This window comes from Esox lucius, chromosome 8 (genome assembly GCF_011004845.1).
Source record: "Esox lucius isolate fEsoLuc1 chromosome 8, fEsoLuc1.pri, whole genome shotgun sequence".
Classification (NCBI taxonomy): domain Eukaryota; kingdom Metazoa; phylum Chordata; class Actinopteri; order Esociformes; family Esocidae; genus Esox; species Esox lucius.
This window is the reverse complement of record NC_047576.1, coordinates 9,554,634-9,577,728: the sequence shown is the minus strand read 5'-3', so window position 1 is coordinate 9,577,728 and position 23,095 is coordinate 9,554,634. Positions and strand designations below refer to the sequence as shown.

Below are 23,095 nucleotides of genomic sequence, written 5' to 3'. Positions count from 1 at the left end.
AATATTCCAGGATTCAGGCACTCCACCGACTCGTCGTAACCCATCCTCAACCAAATACCATCTCTACAAAATAGCAGATATGGAAAACAGAAGTGCCTTCTTTTGTATGCTAACTGTTAGCCACTTTTTCTTCAAAAACCAATCGTTAAACCCGTGGTTACTTTTACCAGCAGTTTGAGTGATGACAATATCGGATGGGTACCAAGTCGCTTTACTTCAAATTTCTCCTCCAAATTAAGGCAAATCTGGCATTTGTGAAGCTAACAAGGCTAGCTAAGACAACCTACCCTCCTCCCTCTTCTTGCCGATTAATGTTTGCGCCAGACATACAGACAGCCAATCAGGTCTGAAATACGAAATGACGCTGTAGTGGGGCTACCGGCTGTCAGCCCCACTTGGCATCAAATTCATTCGGAGCATGCATATTCATATTTTCACACGTACAATGCATTGTGAGAGAGGGGCTAGCCCCACATTCACGCTTAGCCTATGGCGTACTACTGCGAACTTGAATCGGCAAAAAGCAGACTGAAGCAGCAAGGTAGGGACCAATGAACATTAAATAAAATCCTAACACAAATGATATGCAATTTAGATAGATGCTATATTCATACATAAATTATAGGAAGTATTCTTCAAGAAATAAAATACATTTTGTTGCAGTTCTTTCTTTTGACAACAGGTAGGGCTGTGCCCCACCTGCCTTTAATGACTAGCCGCCCCTGGATTTTTAAAAATCTTTCCTCTACTTGAAATCCAGAAGGACTGGCATGGATTTTGTTGTTATAGGCCCTCTGTTTAGTTATGGTTACACATGCAACATTCCTTGGTCATTCTTTGAAGGATCAGACTGTATAACTGATAAAGAACCTGTGGGTGCTCCTTGCAAAATCACATGCAAATCACAGACAAAGTGAAAACCTAATGCCCTGACCACATCACACGACTTTCATATCTTGTGGTTTTCCCCATCATAGTATAATGATTAACAGTAAGTTAAACAGTCTGAGTACCTGCATTGTGTAATTATTTTTCCTCAGAACTAATTAAAAATGTAAACTCAAAATGGTTTTCAACTTCCTGTACAAAGCAATTTCACATTCAATTTATGATTGTAGAACCCAATAAAAACTTGTCAGGGAAGAGAAGCCTTATTGAAACTCAAACATGCATATTAGTAAATTCAATCATCCCATGAATATGCAGAAAACATTTTATTCTATTTCTCTTTTCAAATGAAGACTACAAAAAAACCTGAAAAACATTGGCCATAAAACTGCTCTTCAAAATAAATAACACAGGTCATCCTCCATAATTTAAACCTTTAAACTAGGAAAATAAATCTACACAACATGCTGTATTACACCAGAAAATAAGGATTTCACAAATTTTTTACTGACAAGGCCATTTACCCTGACAAAAATAAATACATCAACATTAAACCACCTGAAAGGTCATTAAGGGCTGTTTTCACAGACACAGATTAAACCTGGTCTAGAAAAAAAACAAGCTCAATGGCATTTTCTATTGAACTTTTTAGTTATAGACTAGGCTTAATCAGTGTCTGTGAAACCAGCACTAAATCATGTATAATATATCATATATATCAAGGCACCCCAGAAGTAGATTAGTGTGGAATCAGTGCTTTTCACTGTTAGAGCCACATTATATACCCCCTTAGAGGTTACAGTGAAAATACTTAACTTCAGCTGATCGCAAAACATCTTAAAATATTCTTATAATTCTTGACGAATCAACCACAATGCATTGCATACAATACTATTTGATAGTTCAGCATTTTTGCATAAATCACGTCAAATGGAGTGATTCATGTTCTGTGTGAATCAACAATGTACATAAAGATATGGATATATAATGCAAACGCTCATAATGTGTACCATACAGCCGTCGAGTGAGTGCAAAAAGACATTCAAGTGTACGAATTACGGGCACAGTATCTGAAACAGACTGGACACCGGCTCAAGTGTCATTCATATGCAAAATGACCACTAAGGCGGGGATCAATCAAGTTGAGGAAGTCATCTTCGAGTCAACTTGTGCAGCCTTCAGTGGATTTGATCCAGGCCTTAAATGGCTACAAGTCAAAATCAACATCAAGGTTAAATTAGGTCCCAGGAGAACACTAGGTCACCATGGGGATGTGCAGTAAGAAGCTTCCTCTCCTCCTCCCACCCCCTTTTGCCAGATGACCGGAGGAGAATCCAAGGCCTGCTGGCACCAGGAAGAGTGGCAGCAGGAGCACCGCTGAACACCTGCCCTGCTTACGCAAGGGACAATCAGTCGCAGTCCAGGTCCAGCTTAAGCAGAGTATCCTAAGAGAGGAGATGACAGCACGCTAAGCATGGAGATCACATTCACCACTTAATCCTTTTAACAGATGGCAGTCTATCAGGAAGGATGAGTCCAGGATACTTGGAGTAAATCTCATTAATTTAATTCATCTTTTATTTATTAAAGGACACCTTAAGTCTTCAAATGATTTATTTTTTACCTTTGAAATGGGTATAACTCTACTTGGTTAAAATTCCACTGAAAATGAATGAAGGACGCTGCTTGATGTTAATACATTATTTTTTTAAATCCTTTCCACATTCAAACTACAATACAAGGGCCCCCGACTGGACATTACACTTAGGAAAATGTACCCCATGTCACTGATGTGAACAAGCTCGCTAACTCATCCTGTTCATCGGCAGAGCATACCTTGACAGAACAAGTCTCCGGGCCCATGGCTGGTGCCTGGATAAGGGGGTCTTGGGACTCTTTCATGGAGAGGTTTTGGAGGGTGGGTGTCCTGGAGGGCCTTAATTCCTGCCTCCACCACCACAATGCCACCCCCGCTAAAAGCACACTCAGGGCCACTGGGCACAAAACAGAACGATTATTTGGAATATATGCTTTGTATATATACACACACACTATATGCACACACCTGTCAATTACCACCTTTGGACATCAAGACTGAAGCGCCTTAGGGGGACTTTTACAGCACAGTTGTATATCTGTGAGGGTACAGTGCAGCTTTTCAAACAAATATCTTTCTATACATTTAGCATATTCCATCCCCAGTACGGTTCTCTAGATTACATTAGCAAACGATCTGAGATCTTAATACAATGGACCGATTCTCAAATATCATACCAAACCCACCTATTAGCAAACTGAGTCCAGCATAAGTTGTTTCAGAGCGTGCCGGGGCCGAACTGTTGTGAAAAATCACTATATTTGAAGAAAAACAAAAACAAATCTGCAATCACTTAACTGCATGAATAATACCAAATAATTACTTATGAACATATTTTCATTAAAGTTAAGTTATTGCACACCTGATGACATTTCCCAAAAAACAATTATTTAAACTAGAAACAATTAATTATATTATTATAAATCAATAAAGGTCAAAGTACTGTATTGACAGGTTTTTTTGTTCAGTTTTTTTGTACAAGACAACAATAGCACAAGTCAGAACACTGTTGCTGTTCTCCTGTGATGTTATTTTTTCACTCAGCCTCCCCTCCCTGAGGCTCATTAGCTGCTACACTACTGGTTCTGTAGACGGGTCCTTTGGGATGTTACAAGTCTCTGCTTATTAGATCTAGTGTCACACCATTTAGAAATTAGTCACTGGGGTACAGTGCCGGCACAAAGTCTACAGCCCATTGATCTTTTTACACGTGTCAGTGGCTCAGATTCATTCATTTTTATTACGATTACTTTCTATCCACTATCTACACACTGTACTCCACCCTTGAATAAATACTTTGTGGAGGTGCATTAGGCAAGAATTACAGTTACGTTGGGATAGGTCTCTACCAACATTGCACACCCAGATTTCTCAATATTTGACAATTCTTGTTAACAAAACGGTTGTCAAGTTCCTCGGGATGTGTAGGTGGACAGCTTCAAGACCACACACTGCATTGTAAAACTACAAAAACTTCATGTCAATGAAAAGTTCATGTCAATCATTAAAGTTAAACACAGATTAACTTGGTGTGTGCTTTTGAAGGGGATGGTTTGTACCAGAGCTAAGGATTTATATTCAGTGCCTTCGGCAAAAATTAAGACCCTTTCTCCACAGTGTCTCCACATTTTGCTCTTAGTCTTAATCTGTGTGCCATTGTTTAAAAAAAAAAATGTATAAACTGAATTGAGAGCATTATAACAAATAAAATAGATTGGGCATCTAGTTGCCCTATTAAGGACCAGTCATGAGATTTGGTTCAGAAAGGCCAGGAGTACAGGGCACACATATGAAGTTAGATAACTAGCAGCTGGGATGGTCTATAAGGTCCAGGGAGGGAAGTAAGATTGGGCAACAAATTGCTGTAGTCTGGCACATTTTACACGTGTGTCTCGAGTGTGAATTTTGCTAAAGAATAATTGGATGCACAATGTACTTTTTTTTTTTAAAGCCACCAAAAGGGTTGCATTAACCTAATGTTACAAATTTTATAATGAATAATAATTAATCAATAGGAATTCCAGTTAATAAATAAAGATTGCACGTTGTATCCCTTGGTTAATAAGTCAGCTTAACCATGGGGACTTGGGTCAAAATAAAAGATGGTCATATGCCTTTTACTTGGGAGTGGCTTCTGTCTAACCACCCTACCATAAAGACCAGATTGATGGAGTTCTGCGGAGATTGTTGTCCTGGCAGGTACTCCCATCTCCATTTGGTTCTATATTCTAAACAGTTCATTTGTCTGGCTGAACAGCCAGCACTAAGATTCCTGAAGGGTTAAAAATGTCTGCCATTTCATATTGTGCTCCTGGAAACTTTCAGTGCTTTGGCAATTTTTTGTAACCTTCCACAGATCTATGCCTCGACAATATGTAAGACACAATACGTAGGTCTTGAACTTCATGGTTTGGTTTTTCCTCAAACAAACACTGAATAGTTTGACGGCAAAAATATTACAATCGATCAATTATAAATTAAGTCTATACCAACAAAATGTGGAAAAGGTGAACGGGTCTACATATACAGTGCCTTCAGAAAGTGTAATTTAATTTCACAATAATAATTCATTAGGTCATAATCTAAGTCATTTCTATTCTAAAAAAAGAATCTTGGGATGACTTGGAAGGGCTTGCAGATTTTGGGGGGAAATATAAATTCCTATGGAATGGTCCTGTGTTGATCTCTTTGGTAAGAACATGACACTTGCAATGCCAGGGTTGTGGTTTATATTACCATGGGGGCCGGTTTAAACTAGTAAGAAAATGTATGCATTCATTACAGAAGTAGTTCTGGGTAAGTACATCTGGTTAGTGACTCAAGTGTACATGTAAATGCATATCCTTTAAGATAATAAGTACCTTTCATTACACTTAAATACTCACCATCATTGCTACCCCCTGTAGGAGTAACGCAGGAGAAGCTGGGAGAGCTTGTTCCAGAGAAAAGGTCAGGCACACACTCATATGGACAAACTCTGCCATCATTTCCACACACTGCAGTGCCTAGAAACATCAGCCAAATAAATCAGTGAACTCAATGACCCAAAAAGGGCTAATTCTAAGCCTTTGTAGCTTGGGCTCATTGACAAACACTCAACAATGAGCCAACAAATAAATACCTTTTGGTTGAAGAACTGGGTGAACAAAAACCAAGCTGCCTGGGGAAGCAACATTAGGAAGGATGACTCTTAAGAGGCTGCCATTGTGCTTGCTAGCACTACAGATGGTCTTTGTGGCCTGTTCACTCCAGTAAACATGGCCCTGGGGGAAAAAGGCAGTGTAAACAGTGACATCCACAATACTACTACTATAGAAACAACATCCAGAATACCCTCCTATAGTGTAGTTTGATACAAGGCAGTAAAAGGGTGGGTAAAGAAGGGTGGTTATAGAGTTTGTCACTCAACTCTAGCCACAACTTGGTGACCTACTGTACAACACAGGTAATTTTCAGTAGAAAGTACAGCATTTTTCTAAACCTTACCATTTTCTGTCTTGTTCTAAAGCGCTGAGATACTCTTTGAGGTAACTCCAGACTCCAAACAACAATGGGCTGCAGATGTTTTTAAGTCTCTGTTCCTTATTTTAAACTCCTGGATGCTGGATTCAGGTTTCTGCTTGAAATAACATTGTGAGTTGAAAAGCTCTGGGGTTATTAATCTATGCCGGACCCTGGCTAGGTTAGCTGGCTAGATTTAGTTAGCGGGCTAGGTTATTTAGGCGGCTAGTCTGTTGGCCAAGATGACTGCAAATAACTTTGATATCTTTAACTGGCTAGATCGTTAGGACAGTTATACTCGTTACAAAATTGTTAAAATTTAGTGGGGCACCCTGACTCAAATCCTTGACCCAGGGACTGTCATTCCAAAACCCTTATACAGTCACCATCCTCATTTTGAGCCATGATACAGTTCCCTCTATATACGTTAATCCTATTAGCACAATGCATCGGGTGTTTGCCTTTAAGGATAGAGATCTGGTTTTGCTTCACTGCCTCCTTGCTTTATTTGCAACCAATATTTACTCCCATTTATTTCTTCTATCCCAACCTTGTGATGTCCAATTCTCAATAATGGTCTTAACAAATTTCACCTTCACATCACCTGCAGGTTGAAGATAACACACTTTTTATTCAACTCCTTATGAAATTATGTCAGCACAGCCATTTAAACACCTGACCAGTATCGGAACGTTGCTATTTGGAAACATTAGACCGACAAGGAGCTTGTGCAAGGAGCTTGTGTAGACTTTCAACATGCACTCAGTAAAGCTCGGGAAACCAGTTCTAGAGATTTGTGCATAACAATCAGTTAGACGACCGAAAGTAGGATTTGTATTTCAACTATTGTACATGAATGTGTTCTTCAGAACAGGTCAAGCAACCATTGAAATACTATCCACAAAAATGTAATGATGCGAACTAGGATTTACATCACAAAAACATTCCTTACTTTGAATACAACTGCATGGCCTGACTAATTATGGTTGAATTACTGAGCCAATCACAACAAAACTGGCCCATTTCATACATTCTGTAAGCAACGAAGTGGATGGACAATTGGGTTCTATCAAACGTGTGTGTGAGAATTCATGCCCAAATAGAACAGGGTCTGGGTTCTTTAACAGAACATGCACCATGTCAGTCTGCGCTTGATGAGGTGTAAACCACATTATGGTAATGACAAGTCTTTCATTTTTCCCTATTCAACAGTCCTCCCTTTTCAATACCTCAAATACTGCCAACCCCAAGGGCCTGTCCAGGTATCCATTAGACTCCACCACCACCTTGCGATGTTTCCCGTCGAACCCAACTCTCGAGATGGTGCGCAGCCCTGAGTCGACCCAATACAGGAGTTCCCGGGGCATGTCTGCAGAAAACAAACACATGTTATTCCATTGCACAATTCCTGTCAGAGACTTTTTAGTGTTATTAATGAGATGAAGGAAGAGTTAAATTTTTTCTCAATTGTTTTGGCTTAATTCTCGAATGAGAATACTTTTTTTCCGAAACAATAAGTCCAAATCTCTGAACAGTTTGTTTCTTGCTCACACCAGATTTTAATTTCTTATTCAAGCAAACTGCACATTTTCACACGTGTGCAAAAGAGTAAGTAAAATAGTCTACAATAGGCACAATACCTACATGCACATGGTTTGCTGATCCAAACTGATGAGTTGATTCTCAGTGAAATTATCACTCTTCACAACTTCTAAACATTCTTTCATTGTGTGAGCCATCACATGCAAAACGACCCATTCAATTATCAAAGTCTCTCATACATATGTGTATATTCCATACATATCAATGACATGGAATGTTTGTGATGTCTGCGAAATTGGCAAATTACCTGCAAGGTGACATAGTAATGAAATAGGAATCTCCAGGAGATTTTTCCCTCTGTGCATCGCAAGGGAAAACATTAGATATGATGTGGACGATCTCTTGCCAAACCAACAAGAGCAACAGGATGTCCACCTGGGAACTTGTAGTGTTATGTACCATGAGAAGGTGCAATTCATTGTTTTGTTTTTTTACAGAACTACTGCAGGTTTATTCATTGGGGTTGCAGTTCTTTGTTTTCATGGATATCATTTTGTGGGGAATTTTCAGGCTCACTATATAAGACTGAATTATGTTCACATGCAACAAAAAAATTTTACTTTACACATACAAATGTGCATACCCTTTCTGTGTACTACAGTATTGTACAGTATCAACTTTTCCCAGTAGACTTTTACCTACTGTTGAAATTATCTAAAAACCTCAGTGTGATACACAATAGCATTCAGCCTGACAAAACTGACATTCTTGTGTAGTACAGTAAGGAGGAGTCAGTGTCAACAAAAAAGCATAAAAGCATTTGGATAAAACAAACATTTCCAGGTTGGACTGCCATGGTGAAAAATTATCTAAACTTTTTGACCTGTACGGCTCACACGATGACAAAATAACTTTTCATTTTGGTGGTATTGGCCAATTTACTGACCAAACAACTAGGTTTTGAAGCATGAATTTAATATGTTTTGGTGAGTTACTACATTTTGCAGACATGCCATAGATTTGTGATGTCCCATGAAACAGTTGTGATATGCACTTAGTTTAGAGAATGTTAAGTGCAAAATGAAAAATGAGCCAAAGCGATTGAGGAAAACTGTAATCGTATTTGAGAAGTACTATTTAGGAACAAAGTCAATGTTTTTACAAAACCAATCTTTGTCATAAACTAATGTTGTTTAGTGTAATTTGTGCATCAGACATTTATGAAAGACGACTGAACTTACCCAGAGAGATGGCGACTGGATTCCATATAGCTGTGGTGATAAGTGGCAGCCGGGCTTGTCCATCCAGGCCAGCACGTCCAATCTTTGAAGAGCTTCCACTTTCTGCCCAGAACAGGAACCTGAGGACACAGGAGCTCTCCATGACTACACTGGACCTTAACTTCCAGTGAAACATATATTAATATTATTCCACACATACAGTATCTCACAAAAGTGAGTACACCCCTAAAATCTTTGTAAATATTTGGTTGTATCTTTTCATGTGACAACACTGAAGAAATGACACTTTGCCACAATGTAAAGTAGTGAGTGTACAGCTTGTATAACCGTGTATATTTGCTGGTGGGAGTGTCATGGTCTGGGGCTGCATGAGTGCTGCCGACACTGGGGAGCTACAATCCATTGAGGGAACCATGAATGACAACATGTTGGTGCGTGTCAATGAAACGATTTTATTCACCATACTTATTCATGGGAGATCGCGTCTCAACTGCACACAAAAAAGGACTTCAGCGTATGCATAGCACGAAATTGTGAAGTGTGAACCCGTGTTATATGTATGCCAAAGGACGATAGTGGGTTGCTTGCCTACAGTCAATCATGGCGGTGGGAGTGTCATGGTCTGGGGCTGCATGAGTACTGCCGGCACTGGGGAGCTACAGTTCATTGAGGGAACCATGAATGCCAACATGTACTGTGACATACAGACGCAAAGCCTGATCCCCCTCCCTTCAGAGACTGGGACACAGGGCAGTATTCCAACATGATAACAACCCCAAACACACCCAAACGACGACCAGGGGTGTGTACTCACTTTTGTTGCCAGCAGTTTAGACATTAACGGCTATGCGTTGTGTTATTTTGAGGGGACAGCAAATATACACTGTTATACAAGCTGTACACTCACTACTTTACATTGTAGCTAAGTGTAATTTCTTCAAAGTTGTCACATGAAAAGATCATATATTCACAGAAATGTGAGGGGTGTACTGTATATGTGTGAGATACTGTATATCTGCGTATTCTGGCCCTATATGTGTTATCTACCAGCACTAGGATACGAAGGACAATTGTGTACATTTACTTAGCCAATAAAGGTGATTCGGATGAGACATTACTGTAAATGTTTTGTAAATGAAAATCAGATTTTATTTAAATGTTACACTATCACTAAGTATAAACCCACGGAGGCTTTTTAAAAGCACAATGGCCCTCATTTATCAAAAGTGCGTACACCAAATTTCCAGCGTACACCTGGCGTACACCCAAAACCACGGTGACTTTGAGATTTATCAATATGGACGTTGGCGTACGGCACTCAAATCCTACGCCAGCTCAGGAGGTGGTGTACGCACGTTTTGAGTTAGTGCGGAAATGCGCAGAAAAAAAAATCCTAACGCACTGACAAACTAAAAGATATGATATATTATGACCCACTGTAAAAAAAACAACAACATAATTACAAACTTCAGTGTTTATTTTTGTGCAACATGGACTTCAAGGTTTCATTTGTGAGACTTTACCAAAGCATTTGACTTATATGTATTCCTTCAGATGCGAGCCTGTGCGCTTTACATGACATTTCAGGGTTAGGCCCGGCAGTTGCGCATGGACTGGGTTCAGCAATAAAAGGCTTTAAATTACCAAAATATAATTCAGACTGACAAAATAATAAAAATGACATTCTTCTTCTTTTAAATAATAATAGAAATAATAATAACGACATTCTTCTTCTAAATAACAATAAACGTCATTGATAATAAATATCATGAAATAATAAGACGAATATTACAAATTGTCATGCAATTATTAATGTGAATGAATGGTACTCCACATCACATCATCTTTCATTCCGCTTTTTAAACTGCCAAATGAAACAATTTTCTTTCTTTCTACCTCCCTGGTGATCGTCTCAATCTCCACGTCAGAGAAGTTTCTCTTTTTTGCCGTCTTCCGTGTGTTCATGGCGTAAAATGAGGGCGTGGGGGAAGCGGAGACTTGAATATATAGGGGCGTGTTATTCTAATGACGATCGTTTTCAGCCGCGGCATTTATCAAGGGCAGGTATTGCGTACACCTGGATTTTAAAGGTACGCACAGCTTCATAAATCAGGCGGTGAGAGGAGTGTAAGCAAATTCTTACTCCAACATATACGCCCGTTTCTACACAAGAATGATAAATGAGGGCCAATGAGTTTAAATAAAACCAGAGCACAAACATGGAGATCCTCCAATTCCACTTACCCCAACAATGGTTGCACAGCAACCGCAGTGGGCTTGGCCAGTCCTCCAATCAGGAGGCGGCCGGCAGAACCATCCAGTCGGGCCACGTTGACCGAGTGAGTGTTTGTGTTGGTCCAGTAGAGCAGCTTATGGATCCAGTCCACAGCCATGCCCAGGACAGAACCAAGGCCTTTTAACAGCAGGACAGACTCCCGGGTCTCCCCATCCATCGAGATCCTACAGGACATACAGGACAGATAAACACACTATGGAAACTTAAGTCTAAGCCTATTTTAATTAGCAAAAGCGCTGTGGTCAACATTAATAAAGATAGTAATTTTAATAAAGGCCTCCAATCAGAAAGTGTCTTCCCAGCACCCAGGTGACATGGCAAAGCCACAACACAACCTTTTGATAAACCGGACTCGTTCGGTTTGGGTTCTAGCTCTAAGGTACCTGTAAATAGAGCCTTGTCCAGGCCTTGCCCAGAAGAGCGAGCGATCTGCAGTAAGGACTGCCAAAGGGCCTGGCCCCTGCAGGTGGGCATCAACCTCCCTGTACTCCATTCCAGCAGCGTTGACACGCCGTACCCCCCCGGAACTGCTGAACACTAACTGCGCAACGGTACCTGCAAAACACACGCAAATCAGTCCCATCCGCTCACCAAGCACTGAGACAAAGACATTAACAAGCACATTTACAAAAGAGACATAAAAAAAAAAAAAAAATGCCTGTGGCAGGAGATGCAGTGCGTGTGTGTAAAAGGCACTTGCAGGACTGGGCAGAACCACAGTACACTGGAGTAGAAGGCTATTGGCACTAGTCTTCCTACCAGACAGATGTGCTTTTCAGATATTTTTCAGATTAGAGCACAAAGAGCACATTTGTCTATGTTGTCATCTACTATTTAGAGAACCAGTAGTCAGTTAGGGGTTATTATTTCCTACCCTCAAACATATCTACTTTTCCAGATTTCAGGAGAACAAAAAAAGCGGTTTAGGACTTAAGAGTGGCTGTGCAGCAATTTGAGAAGCTTAAATATGCAATAACACAGGGTAGCCTTCACACCAACAGTATTAGCCCTGCTGAAATAATAATTAATTGTCTTTTGTAAAGTGTTTACTGTATCATAGAGCACATAATTTAAAACTGTTTTTGCATTAGGGTTTGACACTTTATTTTAAACAATGTAAAGGTCTCATTGAATGCAGGTCTGCAATTAAAACCACACAAAGGCTACATTATGTAAAGCAAAAGCTATTTCTGTCAACATTTTATTGAATAATTTTAAGCTCAAATGGCCACAATCCATAGTCTAAGGTCAATAATTGTAACTCGAAGTAGGTCAAGAGTCACTAATTGCGTGGCAAAATTTTACAACTTTCCAGGTTCCAATCACCAGACCAGAATTGGGCTCAGACCCCAACAACAACTGAGGAAAGATCTTGCACAATGTAGTTCCATCGTTTTAAGATATAGCAGGAAATCTTTGCCTCTCAGAACACGTGCGAAAGGGAGGAGCATTTCCAGTAAGCAGTTCCGGCTCTTGGATGAGCATGCCACACAACACAGAGGAACAATGACATGGTTCCAGGCGTCATAAGAAAAGAAAACCCACCTACAGACAGACAGCGTGGACCAGAAATGTTTTAATGGTGAATGGCGTAAGCCAGCCCAGCCTAAAGATCCTAATTACATGACAACTGGCAGACGGGCAGTCAAATGTGCGGTTTTGCCTGATAACTGGAAGACAAGCTGATATGTGTGTGATTCTTGCTAAGACAGCATAAAGTCAGTCAAATGCATTTATAAAGCATATTTAAAAATAACTTATGTCAACCAGTGCTGAATAGTCAAAACATATAGCCAACTAAACATTTATAGGACATGACAAACAAACAGAACTTCCTACCCATTTGCAGAATCAAATACTAAAGAAAAAGAAGATGGGTCTTAAGGTGGGATTTAAAAACGTTGCTATTAGTAGAGGACCTAATATATAAAAGTTAGGCTGTTCCACAACTGTGGAGCAGCAACAGCAAATGCACAATCTCCTTTAAACTTCAGATGTGACCGTGGAACGCACAAAAGCAGTTTGTTGGACGACATAAGAGTCCTTGAGGAAGATTACTGACGATATGGAGGTCTCAAATATGGAAGGATGCTGATCCATGTAGGGTATAAAAATTAAATAACCTTAAAAATCAATCCTATATTTAACAGTAAGCCAGTGGAGAGAGGCCAGTACAGGAGTGATGCCCTATTTTTTGTACCAGTTAAAAACCTAGCAGCTGCATTTTGAACAAGCTGAAGGCAGGACAAGGCAGACAGACAGATTCCCATAAACCCATATACAAAGAGTTAGAATAGTCCAATACAGATAACAATAGTCCAAATGATAACAATAAAGATTACACATTAAATACAAAATGGGTTGTTAAAATACAAGTTGTTTTACACAGAAGCAATATACTGATAATGCGCCCTGCTTCTGCAGTATCATAACTGATCCTATTCTTCTGATAAAAAGCTACATGGCATCATTTCAAATAATCAGAAGTTAAAGGCAGTGTACGGAGCCTTGGTCCAGTGGTAACCTGGATCCAATGGTACCATGATCCTCCTCATGTCCATCTCCCCCTCACTTTACTCTCACTGTTGCTGTTCTTTTAACATTTTTGACAAGGCTGCTGATCAAACATTTCTGGACCTTTTTTCCCCTTGAACAGCTAAAGATCCCAAAAAGCTTAAATCAGTAAAATGTCTAAGTAAATCCAAAGAGTACGGAGTCAAACCATATAACAATGCACTATTTTACAAAAACATTTATTTATTTTAGGGATGATCAGATCTGAATTGTGTTGGATCAGTATCAGAACAAAATGTATCCAAAGAAACAAATGCCTGATTATTCACATGCAAGTCTCGCAAATTGTTTTAACTTGTCTCACAGGGAACATTAAAGTTAAACATGCTTTTTATACAACCCTGTTTCCCAAAAAGTTGGGATGCTGCATAAAATGTGAATAAAAACAGAACGCAATGATGTGCAAATTATTGAATGCCTTTATTTTATGAAAATAGTACAAAGACTACACATCAAATGCAGAACCAGAGAAATGTTATTGTTTTTGGAAAAATACAAGCCCATTTTGAATCTGATGCCAGCAACCCATTTAAAAAAAGTTGGGACAGGGGCATGGTTATTACAGTTAGCATCTCCTGTTCTTTTAACAACACTCTGTAAGCGCTTAGAACTGAGTTTTTGAACCATTCTTGCTTGATATAGGATTTCAGCTGCTCAACAGTTTGGGGTCGCCTTTGTCATATTTTTGGAGATGCTGTTGTAATATGTGGAGAATGTGTTTTGGCATTGTCTTGCTGAAATAAGCAAGGCCTTCCCTGAAAAAGACATTGTCTGGACGGCATCATATGTTGCTCCAAAACCTGCATATATATTGTTCAGCATTAATGGTGCCTTCACAGATGGTCAAGTCAACCATGCCATTTGCACTAATGCACCCCCATACCATCACGGATTTTGACTTTTGAACTGTGCGCTAATAACAAGGCGGATGGTCCTTTCCTTTTTAGCCCGACGGTGCGGCGTTCATGATTCCCAAAATAATATCAAATTCTGATTTGTCAGACCACAGGACATTTTTCCACTTCGCTTCAGTCCATCATAAATGAGCTTGGGCCCAGAGAAGGTGGCAGCGTTTCTGGATCTTGTTTATATCTGGTTTCTTCTTTGCATGGTAGAGTTTTTTGCAGCGGCAAACCGCGTTCACAGAATAGTTTTCAGAAGTGTTCCTGAGCCTGTGCAGTGATTTCCACTACAGAATCGTGTCCGTTTTAAATGCAGTCCAGCCTGAGGGCCCGAAGATCAAGGCCATCAAATATTGGTTTTCAGCCATGTCCCTTGCATACAGAGATACTATGTACCATAGATGATGAGATCCCCAGTCGAATACCAGATCGGATCTTGGATAACCGTGTTCGGACCTACTGTATCCACAAAACCTTTAACAGCAAGTATGCATTTTATTGCGTATCCCTGACTTTTTAACCAATATTTTACCAGGAAAATTTACTGAAAACACATTCCTATATACAGCAACAAGCAGGGAGCAAGTTGGGTTTGGCACCTTGGTCGCGGAACTGAACTACGGATTTTTCTCCTTGCGGTCTCTGGGAATTAATCTGGCCACCATTCAGTTACTAATCAGACTCTCTAACCCCTAGGCTTCCTGCAGTACTACTGCAGTACTACTTTATATCTACTGCATGGTGTTAAGGAACAATGCACTTTAATTGTTATTCTGGCTGATGTAATTGCCATATCCTAAAACAGGGGAAGTGGATTACTTTTAATTGCAAAAAAAACACTGCTTCATGGTCACGGACATACAAACTGTAACTTCATATCATATACAGCGGTGCTCATAAGCTTGCATACCCTGGTAGAAATTGTGAAAATGTTTCATTGATTTTGAAAATATGACAGCTCTTTTGCATGATCAGTCTTTTATTTAAGAATAGTGACCATAAGAAGCAATTTATTATCACAGTGGTTTGGCTCCTTTTTAAAATCAGAATAATAGAACTCACCCAAATGGCCCTGATCAAAAGTTTACATACCCTTGAATGTTTGGCCTTGTTACAGACACACAAGGTGACACACACTTGAAAAAAGCAATTAAAGGTGAATTTCCCACACCTGTGGCTTTTTAAATTGCAATTAGTGTCTGTGTATAAATAGTCAATGAGTTTGTTAGCGCTCACGTGGATGGATTGAGCAGGCTAGATACTGAGCCATGGGGAGCAGAAAAGAACTGTCAAAAGACCTGCGTAACAAGGTAATGGAACTTTATAAAGATGAAAAGGATATAAAAAGACATCCAAAGCCTTGCAAATGCCAGTCAGTACTGTTCAATCACTTAAGTAGAAGAACATTTGGGGATCTCTTGATACCAAGCCAAGGTCAGGTAGACCAAGAAAGATTACAGCCAAAACTGACAGTAGAACTGTTTGGGAAACAAAGAAAAACCCACAGGTAACCTCAGGAGAAATACAGGCGGCTCTGGAAAAAGATGGTGTGGTTGTTTCACCAATGCCTCAAAAAAGCCCGTTTCAATATGCCTGACAACACCTTGACACGTCTCACAGCCTCTGGCACACTGGAATTTGGAGGGATGAGACCAAAACAGAGCTTTATGGTCAAAACTATAAGCGCTTGGTTTGGAGTGGGGTCAACAAGGCCTATAGTGAACAGAATACCATCCCCACTGTGAAGCATGGTGGTGGCTCACTGATGTTTTTGGGGGAGTGTAAGCTCTAAAGGCACAGGGGATCTTGTGAAAATACACAATACACAATTTGCATTCTTCTGTACGAAAGCGGTGCATGGGATGCTCTTGGATTTTCCAGCATGACAATGACCCTACGCACAAGGCTAAGTTGACTCTACAGTGGTTACAGCAGAAAAAGGTGATGGTTCTGGAGTGGCCATCAGTTTCCTGACCTTAATATCATCGAGCCACTCTGGGGAGATCTCAGACGTGCGGTTCATACAAGAGGACCAAAGATTTTGCATGACCTGGAGGCATTTTGCCAGGTCAAATGGGCAACTATACCAGCTGCAGTAATTCAGGGCCTCATAGACAACTATTACAAAAGACTGCACGCTGTCACTGATGTTAAAGGGGGCAATACGCAGTATTAAGAACTAAGGGTATGCAGACTTGTGAACAGGTCAGTTTATTTTTTTCTTTGGTGACATATTTTGTTTTATAATTGTGCCATTCTGTTATAAACTACATTTGAATATAAAACAAGTGTTTTGCCTGCTCACTCATGTTCTCTTTACAAACGGTACATATATTACCAATTCTCCAAAGGCATGCAAACTTTTGAGCACAACTGTAAGGTAAACAGTTCTAAATTGGCAGCAGTTCTATGCAATGTGAGAGGAACCACTATTTGTCACATTGCTGAGTAAACAAAAGCTCTGTCGTTCGCGTGTCTCTGTTGGTGGTGAGGGAGCGGTTGGGTAAAAAATAATGTACAAAGGGATACTTGCAGTGTACAATAAACAAAATGATATTTGGAAAGGGCACGGTTCTGTGTTACTAGCACTGCATGATATGTTACCAACAAAAACACGTCTGATCTGAAATCAAACAGACCCGTTTACCCGAACAATTGTTGTACGTCATAGTATACATAAACCATTTCAGAGGGCCTGAGCAAACATGTTAACACTGATATGCTACGTTTCATGGCTTACACAATTAGAAGAATTGGACCTTACCTTTCGCCTTGCACTCCCCTGTCCTTGGACTCATTAGGTAGCCCTCATGGCATCCACATTGGAAAGTTCCGTTGACATGTTTACATAGCTGACTGCAAACGTCAGTATCAAGGCACAGGTCGGTTTCTACGAAAAAAAAAAGAGTGCAAATTTTGCACGTTTTTTGCACGGAGAGGAAATCACGTACGTCTACCTCTCACACTGAATGTTTAATTTGTCAGATGTGTCAGAAGTGTCAAAAATAGAGAAATGACCACATTCATGGCAGCGTGCAGGTATGACCAGTGACCACGAGACTCACCCTCACACTGGACGTCATGCACCAGCCGCATGCCAGCAGGGCAGTCACAGAGGAAGCCCATCGCCAGGTCCACACAGAGGTGAGAACAGCCGCCGTTATTCACCAGACACTCATTCTGACCTAGAACAGGAGAGACACAGGGTCAATGAGGGAACAGCACACCAATATAGCTCAGTAAAATGGTCTACGCCTTCAGAATGCACATAAAGACTTTTTTTTTTTTTTAAGTTCCCTTGTCAGAATTGTTTTTAAATACAACAAATGCAAAGCGGAAGCTGACACTCTGCAGCTGACAGGGAGTACAGTGCTGACGTGAAGAGCTTCTTTGTGTACAAATCATAAATATCTTCTTTTAAAAAAAATAAACACCAAAAACTAGCCACTCAAGTCATGTTCAATATGTCTCGGAAAATGTTGCGTCAGGTAATCGAGTCCAACCAATGAAATGGTTTAAAACATGGAGTGAAGTTATTCTGCCCTCTGCTGGTTTATTTTTAAATTACACAGGACATTTGGTCGCCTGTCTGCATTGTGCAGGCGTCTGTCTGCATTGTGCAGGCGTCTGTCTGCATTGTGCAGGCGTCTGTCTGCATTGTGCAGGCGTCTGTCTGCATTGTGCAGGCGTCTGTCTGCATTGTGCAGGCGTCTGTCTGCATTGTGCAGGCGTCTGTCTGCATTGTGCAGGCGTCTGTCTGCATTGTGCAGGCGTCTGTCTGCATTGTGCAGGCGTCTGTCTGCATTGTGCAGGCGTCTGTCTGCATTGTGCAGGCGTCTGTCTGCATTGTGCAGGCGTCTGTCTGCATTGTGCAGGCGTCTGTCTGCATTGTGCAGGCGTCTGTCTGCATTGTGCAGGCGTCTGTCTGCATTGTGCAGGCGTCTGTCTGCATTGTGCAGGCGTCTGTCTGCATTGTGCAGGCGTCTGTCTGCATTGTGCAGGCGTCTGTCTGCATTGTGCAGGCGTCTGTCTGCATTGTGCAGGCGTCTGTCTGCATTGTGCAGGCGTCTGTCTGCATTGTGCAGGCGTCTGTCTGCATTGTGCAGGCGTCTGTCTGCATTGTGCAGGCGTCTGTCTGCATTGTGCAGGCGTCTGTCTGCCGGTCAATGCAGATATATTTGTAAGAAATCAACAGCGGTTCTCACCACAGTTGTCCTCATCACTGTTGTCAGCACAGTCAGTCGAGTGGTCACACCTCCAGGAGTGTGGAATACACTGGCCATCCCCACAGCTGAACTCAAAGCCGGCACAGGTGCGAGGGCTCGTGGGTGGGCTAGAGGGACACAAGTCAGCGCCCTCGTCCTGCCCAAGAGGGCAGTCAGGTCTTCCATCACACAGCTTAGCCCTGGGAACACACATCCCTGCCGGCTCACATGGAAACCAGTCAGCCGCGCAGTCCTGACAGGAGGCCTCGTCACTGCCGTCCCCACAGTCGTCACTGCCGTCGCAGCGGAAGCGGAGGGATAAACAACGCCTGTCGGAGCAGGAAAATTCATCCTTCTTACATTGACGTAAACCTGGAGGGGAAATGAAAATCCACAGATTAGTCATCAGGGTTATTGGTGGAATCAAATCAGCAGTATGACATCATGCAGTTGGCAAAAAGTAACATCTGATCCAAACAGGCTAATATTTCTGGAGTTTTTTCAAACTGCATTCACGATTTATAATCAACTGCATATGGCATTCATTTTATTGACATGGAAAGGTGATGTGATCTTTTTGACTACCAGGTGTTTGGCTGGCTTATGCATTGCTGAAGTTCAAAATGACTGTCAATCCAAACCCTTTTTAAATGTACAGTATCTCACAAAAGTGGGTACACCCCTCACATTTTTGCAAATATTTGATTATATCTTTTCATGTGACAACACTGAAGAAATGACATTATGCTACAATGTAAAGTAGTGAGTGTAAAACTTGTATAACAGTGTCAATTTGCTGTCCCCTCAAAATAACTCAACACAGCCATTAATGTCTAAACCGCTGGCAACAAAATTGAGTACTCCTGGAGGTGCCAACATGTACTGTGACATACTGACGCAAAGCATGATCCCCTCCCTTCAGAGACTGGGACACAGGGCAGTATTCCAACATGATAATGACCCCAAACACACCAAGACAACCACTGCGTTGCTAAAGAAGCTGAGGGTAAAGGTGATGGACTGGCCAAAAATGTGTCCAGACCTAAATCCAATTGAGGATCTGTGGGGCATCCTCAAACGGAAGGTGGAGGAGCGCAAGGCCTCTAACATCCACCAGCTCCGTGAGGTCTCCAGTGGCAACCTATGAAGCTCTGGTGAACTCCATGCCCAAAATGCTTAAGGCAGTGCTGGAAAATAATGGTGGCCACACAAAATATTGACACTTTGGGCCCAATGTGGACATTTTCACTTAGGAGTGCACTCACTTTTGTTGCCAGCATTTTAGACATTAATGGCTGTGAGTTGTGTTATTTTGAGGGGACAGCAAATGTACACTGTTATACAAGCTGTACACTCACTACTTTACATTGTAGCAAAGTGTCATTTCTTCAGTGTTGTCACATGAAAAGATAATCAAATATTTGCAAAAATGTGAGGGGTGTACACACTTTTGTGAGATACTGTATATCCTAAAATGTCTCTGCTTACAGCAGTGTGAATAGTAAAGCTAGACCTAATATATATAATGTATGCAATGTCCACAAAACCACTGCATTCCAACAGTGCCCAAATCTGCCAATTCCAATTCATGTACAGATGTGAGGCACTAAACTAAGCAACTTTTTGGTGAAACACAGAAAGGGACATTGCTAGAGGTGACTTATTTTTAAGACACAGTACTGCTGTACAAAAAAATGCTGTACAAGACAAATCAAAACAACATGAAACACACTACACATTACCCTGTCACAAATATTATACACATCTTGCACAACTAAACATTACTTATTAACTAATTAAACAGCCTTCAGTCTGTCAGTTTTGTAATAACACATCTCTGCTGAACCTAATGACGTGTATGCATTTCTCTTTTCTAAGCCTGTATTTTCAGGTCTGTTTTACACTTTAATCCATTTAGAATTTAGAACAACTTTCAGATTTGTCAATAGGCTCAGCTTAATGTGGCCAACTGGATTTAAAATGATGCGATTTGACGGGGCAAATTGGCCGGATTAAAATGAGCACTACATACTTCACAGATGTATGGAGCAGTTCTTTCCATACTTCATTTGTGTCCAAGCCAGTTGGCATTACATCCCCCTGTTCCATAACCCTTACCACAGTTTTCTGATAACTCATCAGAGCCGTCGCGGCAATCCATGATGTCATCACAAAGGGCGCTCTGGGCAATGCAGCCGCCGTCTTTACACATAAACCCTGGGCATGTCTGCTTCCCTAAAACACAGCCAAAATTGAAGGCTCTTTGCACAAACTACATAACTGTCATATCACATGAAATTGACATATCAAAACTTTATTTACATTTGATCTTGATCATATTTTAGTACACAGTAATTCAAGATAAAAACAATTCTAAGGTCAGTTCTCTCCCATTTGGTGGCGGTATCACACAATGACACAGGTGATCCAACACACACATTTCCCCACTGATATAACCAAATGCCATAATGAGGGTTTGCGCTCAGGCTAGAATGATTAGCAGTTGGCGTTAAGGAACAAATCCAGTTAAAAATTAACTTGCACTCATTTACATTTACATGTGGCAAACATATGATTTCCTTAATGTTTTAGCTCAAACAAAAGTAATTTGTGGCCCAAAGACTGATCAGTGAGAATAATTGCTCCAAAGAAGGTTAAATTACCACAAACTAATATCCAAAACAATCCCAGACAGCTCTCCCATGTGTGATAAGTGTTAAGCTTCCAAGGACACACTGCTTTCCATCTTTGCCCTACGCCCTAACCTGTGGAGTGGCTGATCCGCAATCATCTAAAGATACTCCATCCTGCAAGTCTGAGTTACTAGAAAGACTGACCAGACACCAACGCCAGTTTCTTTCCCAGAGCCTAATTTCAACAAAAACATAAATATATAAAAATAAAGTTAGAGGTCCCACATTATGCCTGTGAATTGGCAAACGCTCTACGTTTAGAAAGAATTTGGTATTTTCTGAGCAACAAAATAATTTTGATTTAAACATATCTGGCATTCAATTTTAAAATAGACCTTCATTGAAGTGACTTGCTTGGGGGCAGGGTGTTTGGTTGGATCAGGCAGCATGTTATTCTCTTTTCTTTTTTTTAACATTAGGATTGACAATACCTGATTTTGAGTATTGACGTTTATAACAGCGTCCACCCCTGAATGTCCTGTGCTATAATTAAACCATTAAACAAGGAAAACAGACAGAGACCAAGGTCGCTTTAACAGCTGGGCCCTGCCTATACATAGTTACACATAGTTTAGGTTCAATTATTAAAAACAAATAGAAAAGAAAAACACAGAAGAGACCAAACAAGAAGCTCACAGATAGCTCAAGACAAATGACATTGCTTTAAACAAAGGTGTTATTCCCTCAGAGGTCTCAGGTGTTTTGGGGGGGTTTCTCAATGAGAGAAACAAATGCGAAGCTATATTGACATTGAAAAATCTTTTGAGAACAGACTACAGTGTTTAACTGCAAACTGTGTTGGGAGATACTGTATCCCATTATATGATTTACTGAACTTTGACCAAGGAAAAACATATCTGCGGTCACTTACTGCAGTGGACTTCATCACTGCCATCCTCGCAGTCTCTGTCCCCATTACACACCCAAAGGTCGGGGATGCACCGCCCGTTTCTGCACATGAACTGGGTCTGCGTACAGGTAGGCGGGGCAGAATTAACTCGAGTGCCTGCAAATTGAGAAATGCTTAGAGGTGACCCACTGTACAGCTGGCGGGATGTGAAAATAAAATCTCAAAGTGTCTAAATAAACTTTGAATTACTTACTGCGGGCTAGCTGTGAGAATACCCGTCAAACATTTGACAACTGGTATTTTCATAACTATAACATGCGCTACCATGTGCGGCTGTGTTAGCAAACGAGTCGACACGTCATAAAAAAGATGCGACGCAATCGACTTCAATACCTTGCACCTCTTTGCACGGTAGCGAACATTACAAGTGACATCAACGCAACATGATAAGCCAACGTGAAAATATGTAACCGTCATGATTATCTTACCCCAAAAAAGATGGAAAGTTAACAACAGAGTTAGAAGAAGCATTCTACCAAGGTGCTCCACGCTGTCCTCAATTGTGCAGTCAGACGCGCATGGGAATGACGTAATGCTGAGTAGCTGTGTTCAAAACGTTAGTGTTCTGAACAGACCAAGTCCTTGGTGTTCGCTTGCATGCGATGACTTAAATAGCTTCCCACTGCCACGAATTGTCGAAAAAAGTCAGAATCCGGCGGCAGCCGACTCTGAGACTAGTTGCATTGATACGTTGCCCTTCGGTACATTTTATGTAATCTTCGCAGTCCATGTGGTCGTTACAACAG

The 23,095-nt window shown here is 40.8% G+C and overlaps 1 protein-coding gene across 3 annotated transcripts; it reads right to left on the bottom strand.

The window, feature by feature from the left end:
* Window positions 1-1,575: 1,575 nt before the first annotated feature.
* LOC105011434 (low-density lipoprotein receptor-related protein 8) lies at window positions 1,576-22,938 on the bottom strand. 3 transcript variants are annotated; one of them, XM_010871442.4, is made up of 15 exons: window positions 22,778-22,938; window positions 22,311-22,445; window positions 20,865-20,981; window positions 18,747-19,118; window positions 17,607-17,726; window positions 17,306-17,431; window positions 11,449-11,620; window positions 11,014-11,229; window positions 8,770-8,888; window positions 7,216-7,355; window positions 5,607-5,748; window positions 5,371-5,490; window positions 3,172-3,240; window positions 2,725-2,882; window positions 1,576-2,333 (listed from the first exon to the last, which is right to left on the bottom strand). In XM_010871442.4, the coding sequence occupies exons 1-15, from the start codon at window positions 22,818-22,820 to the stop codon at window positions 2,298-2,300; spliced, it is 2,085 nt and encodes a 694-aa protein (XP_010869744.2). In that variant the 5' UTR covers window positions 22,821-22,938; the 3' UTR covers window positions 1,576-2,297. The 3 variants fall into 3 exon arrangements, with proteins under 3 accessions (XP_010869744.2, XP_010869747.2, XP_010869746.2); XM_010871445.4 differs by having other exon boundaries at window positions 22,311-22,407; XM_010871444.4 differs by lacking the exon at window positions 22,778-22,938 and adding an exon at window positions 22,543-22,648.
* Window positions 22,939-23,095: the final 157 nt, after the last annotated feature.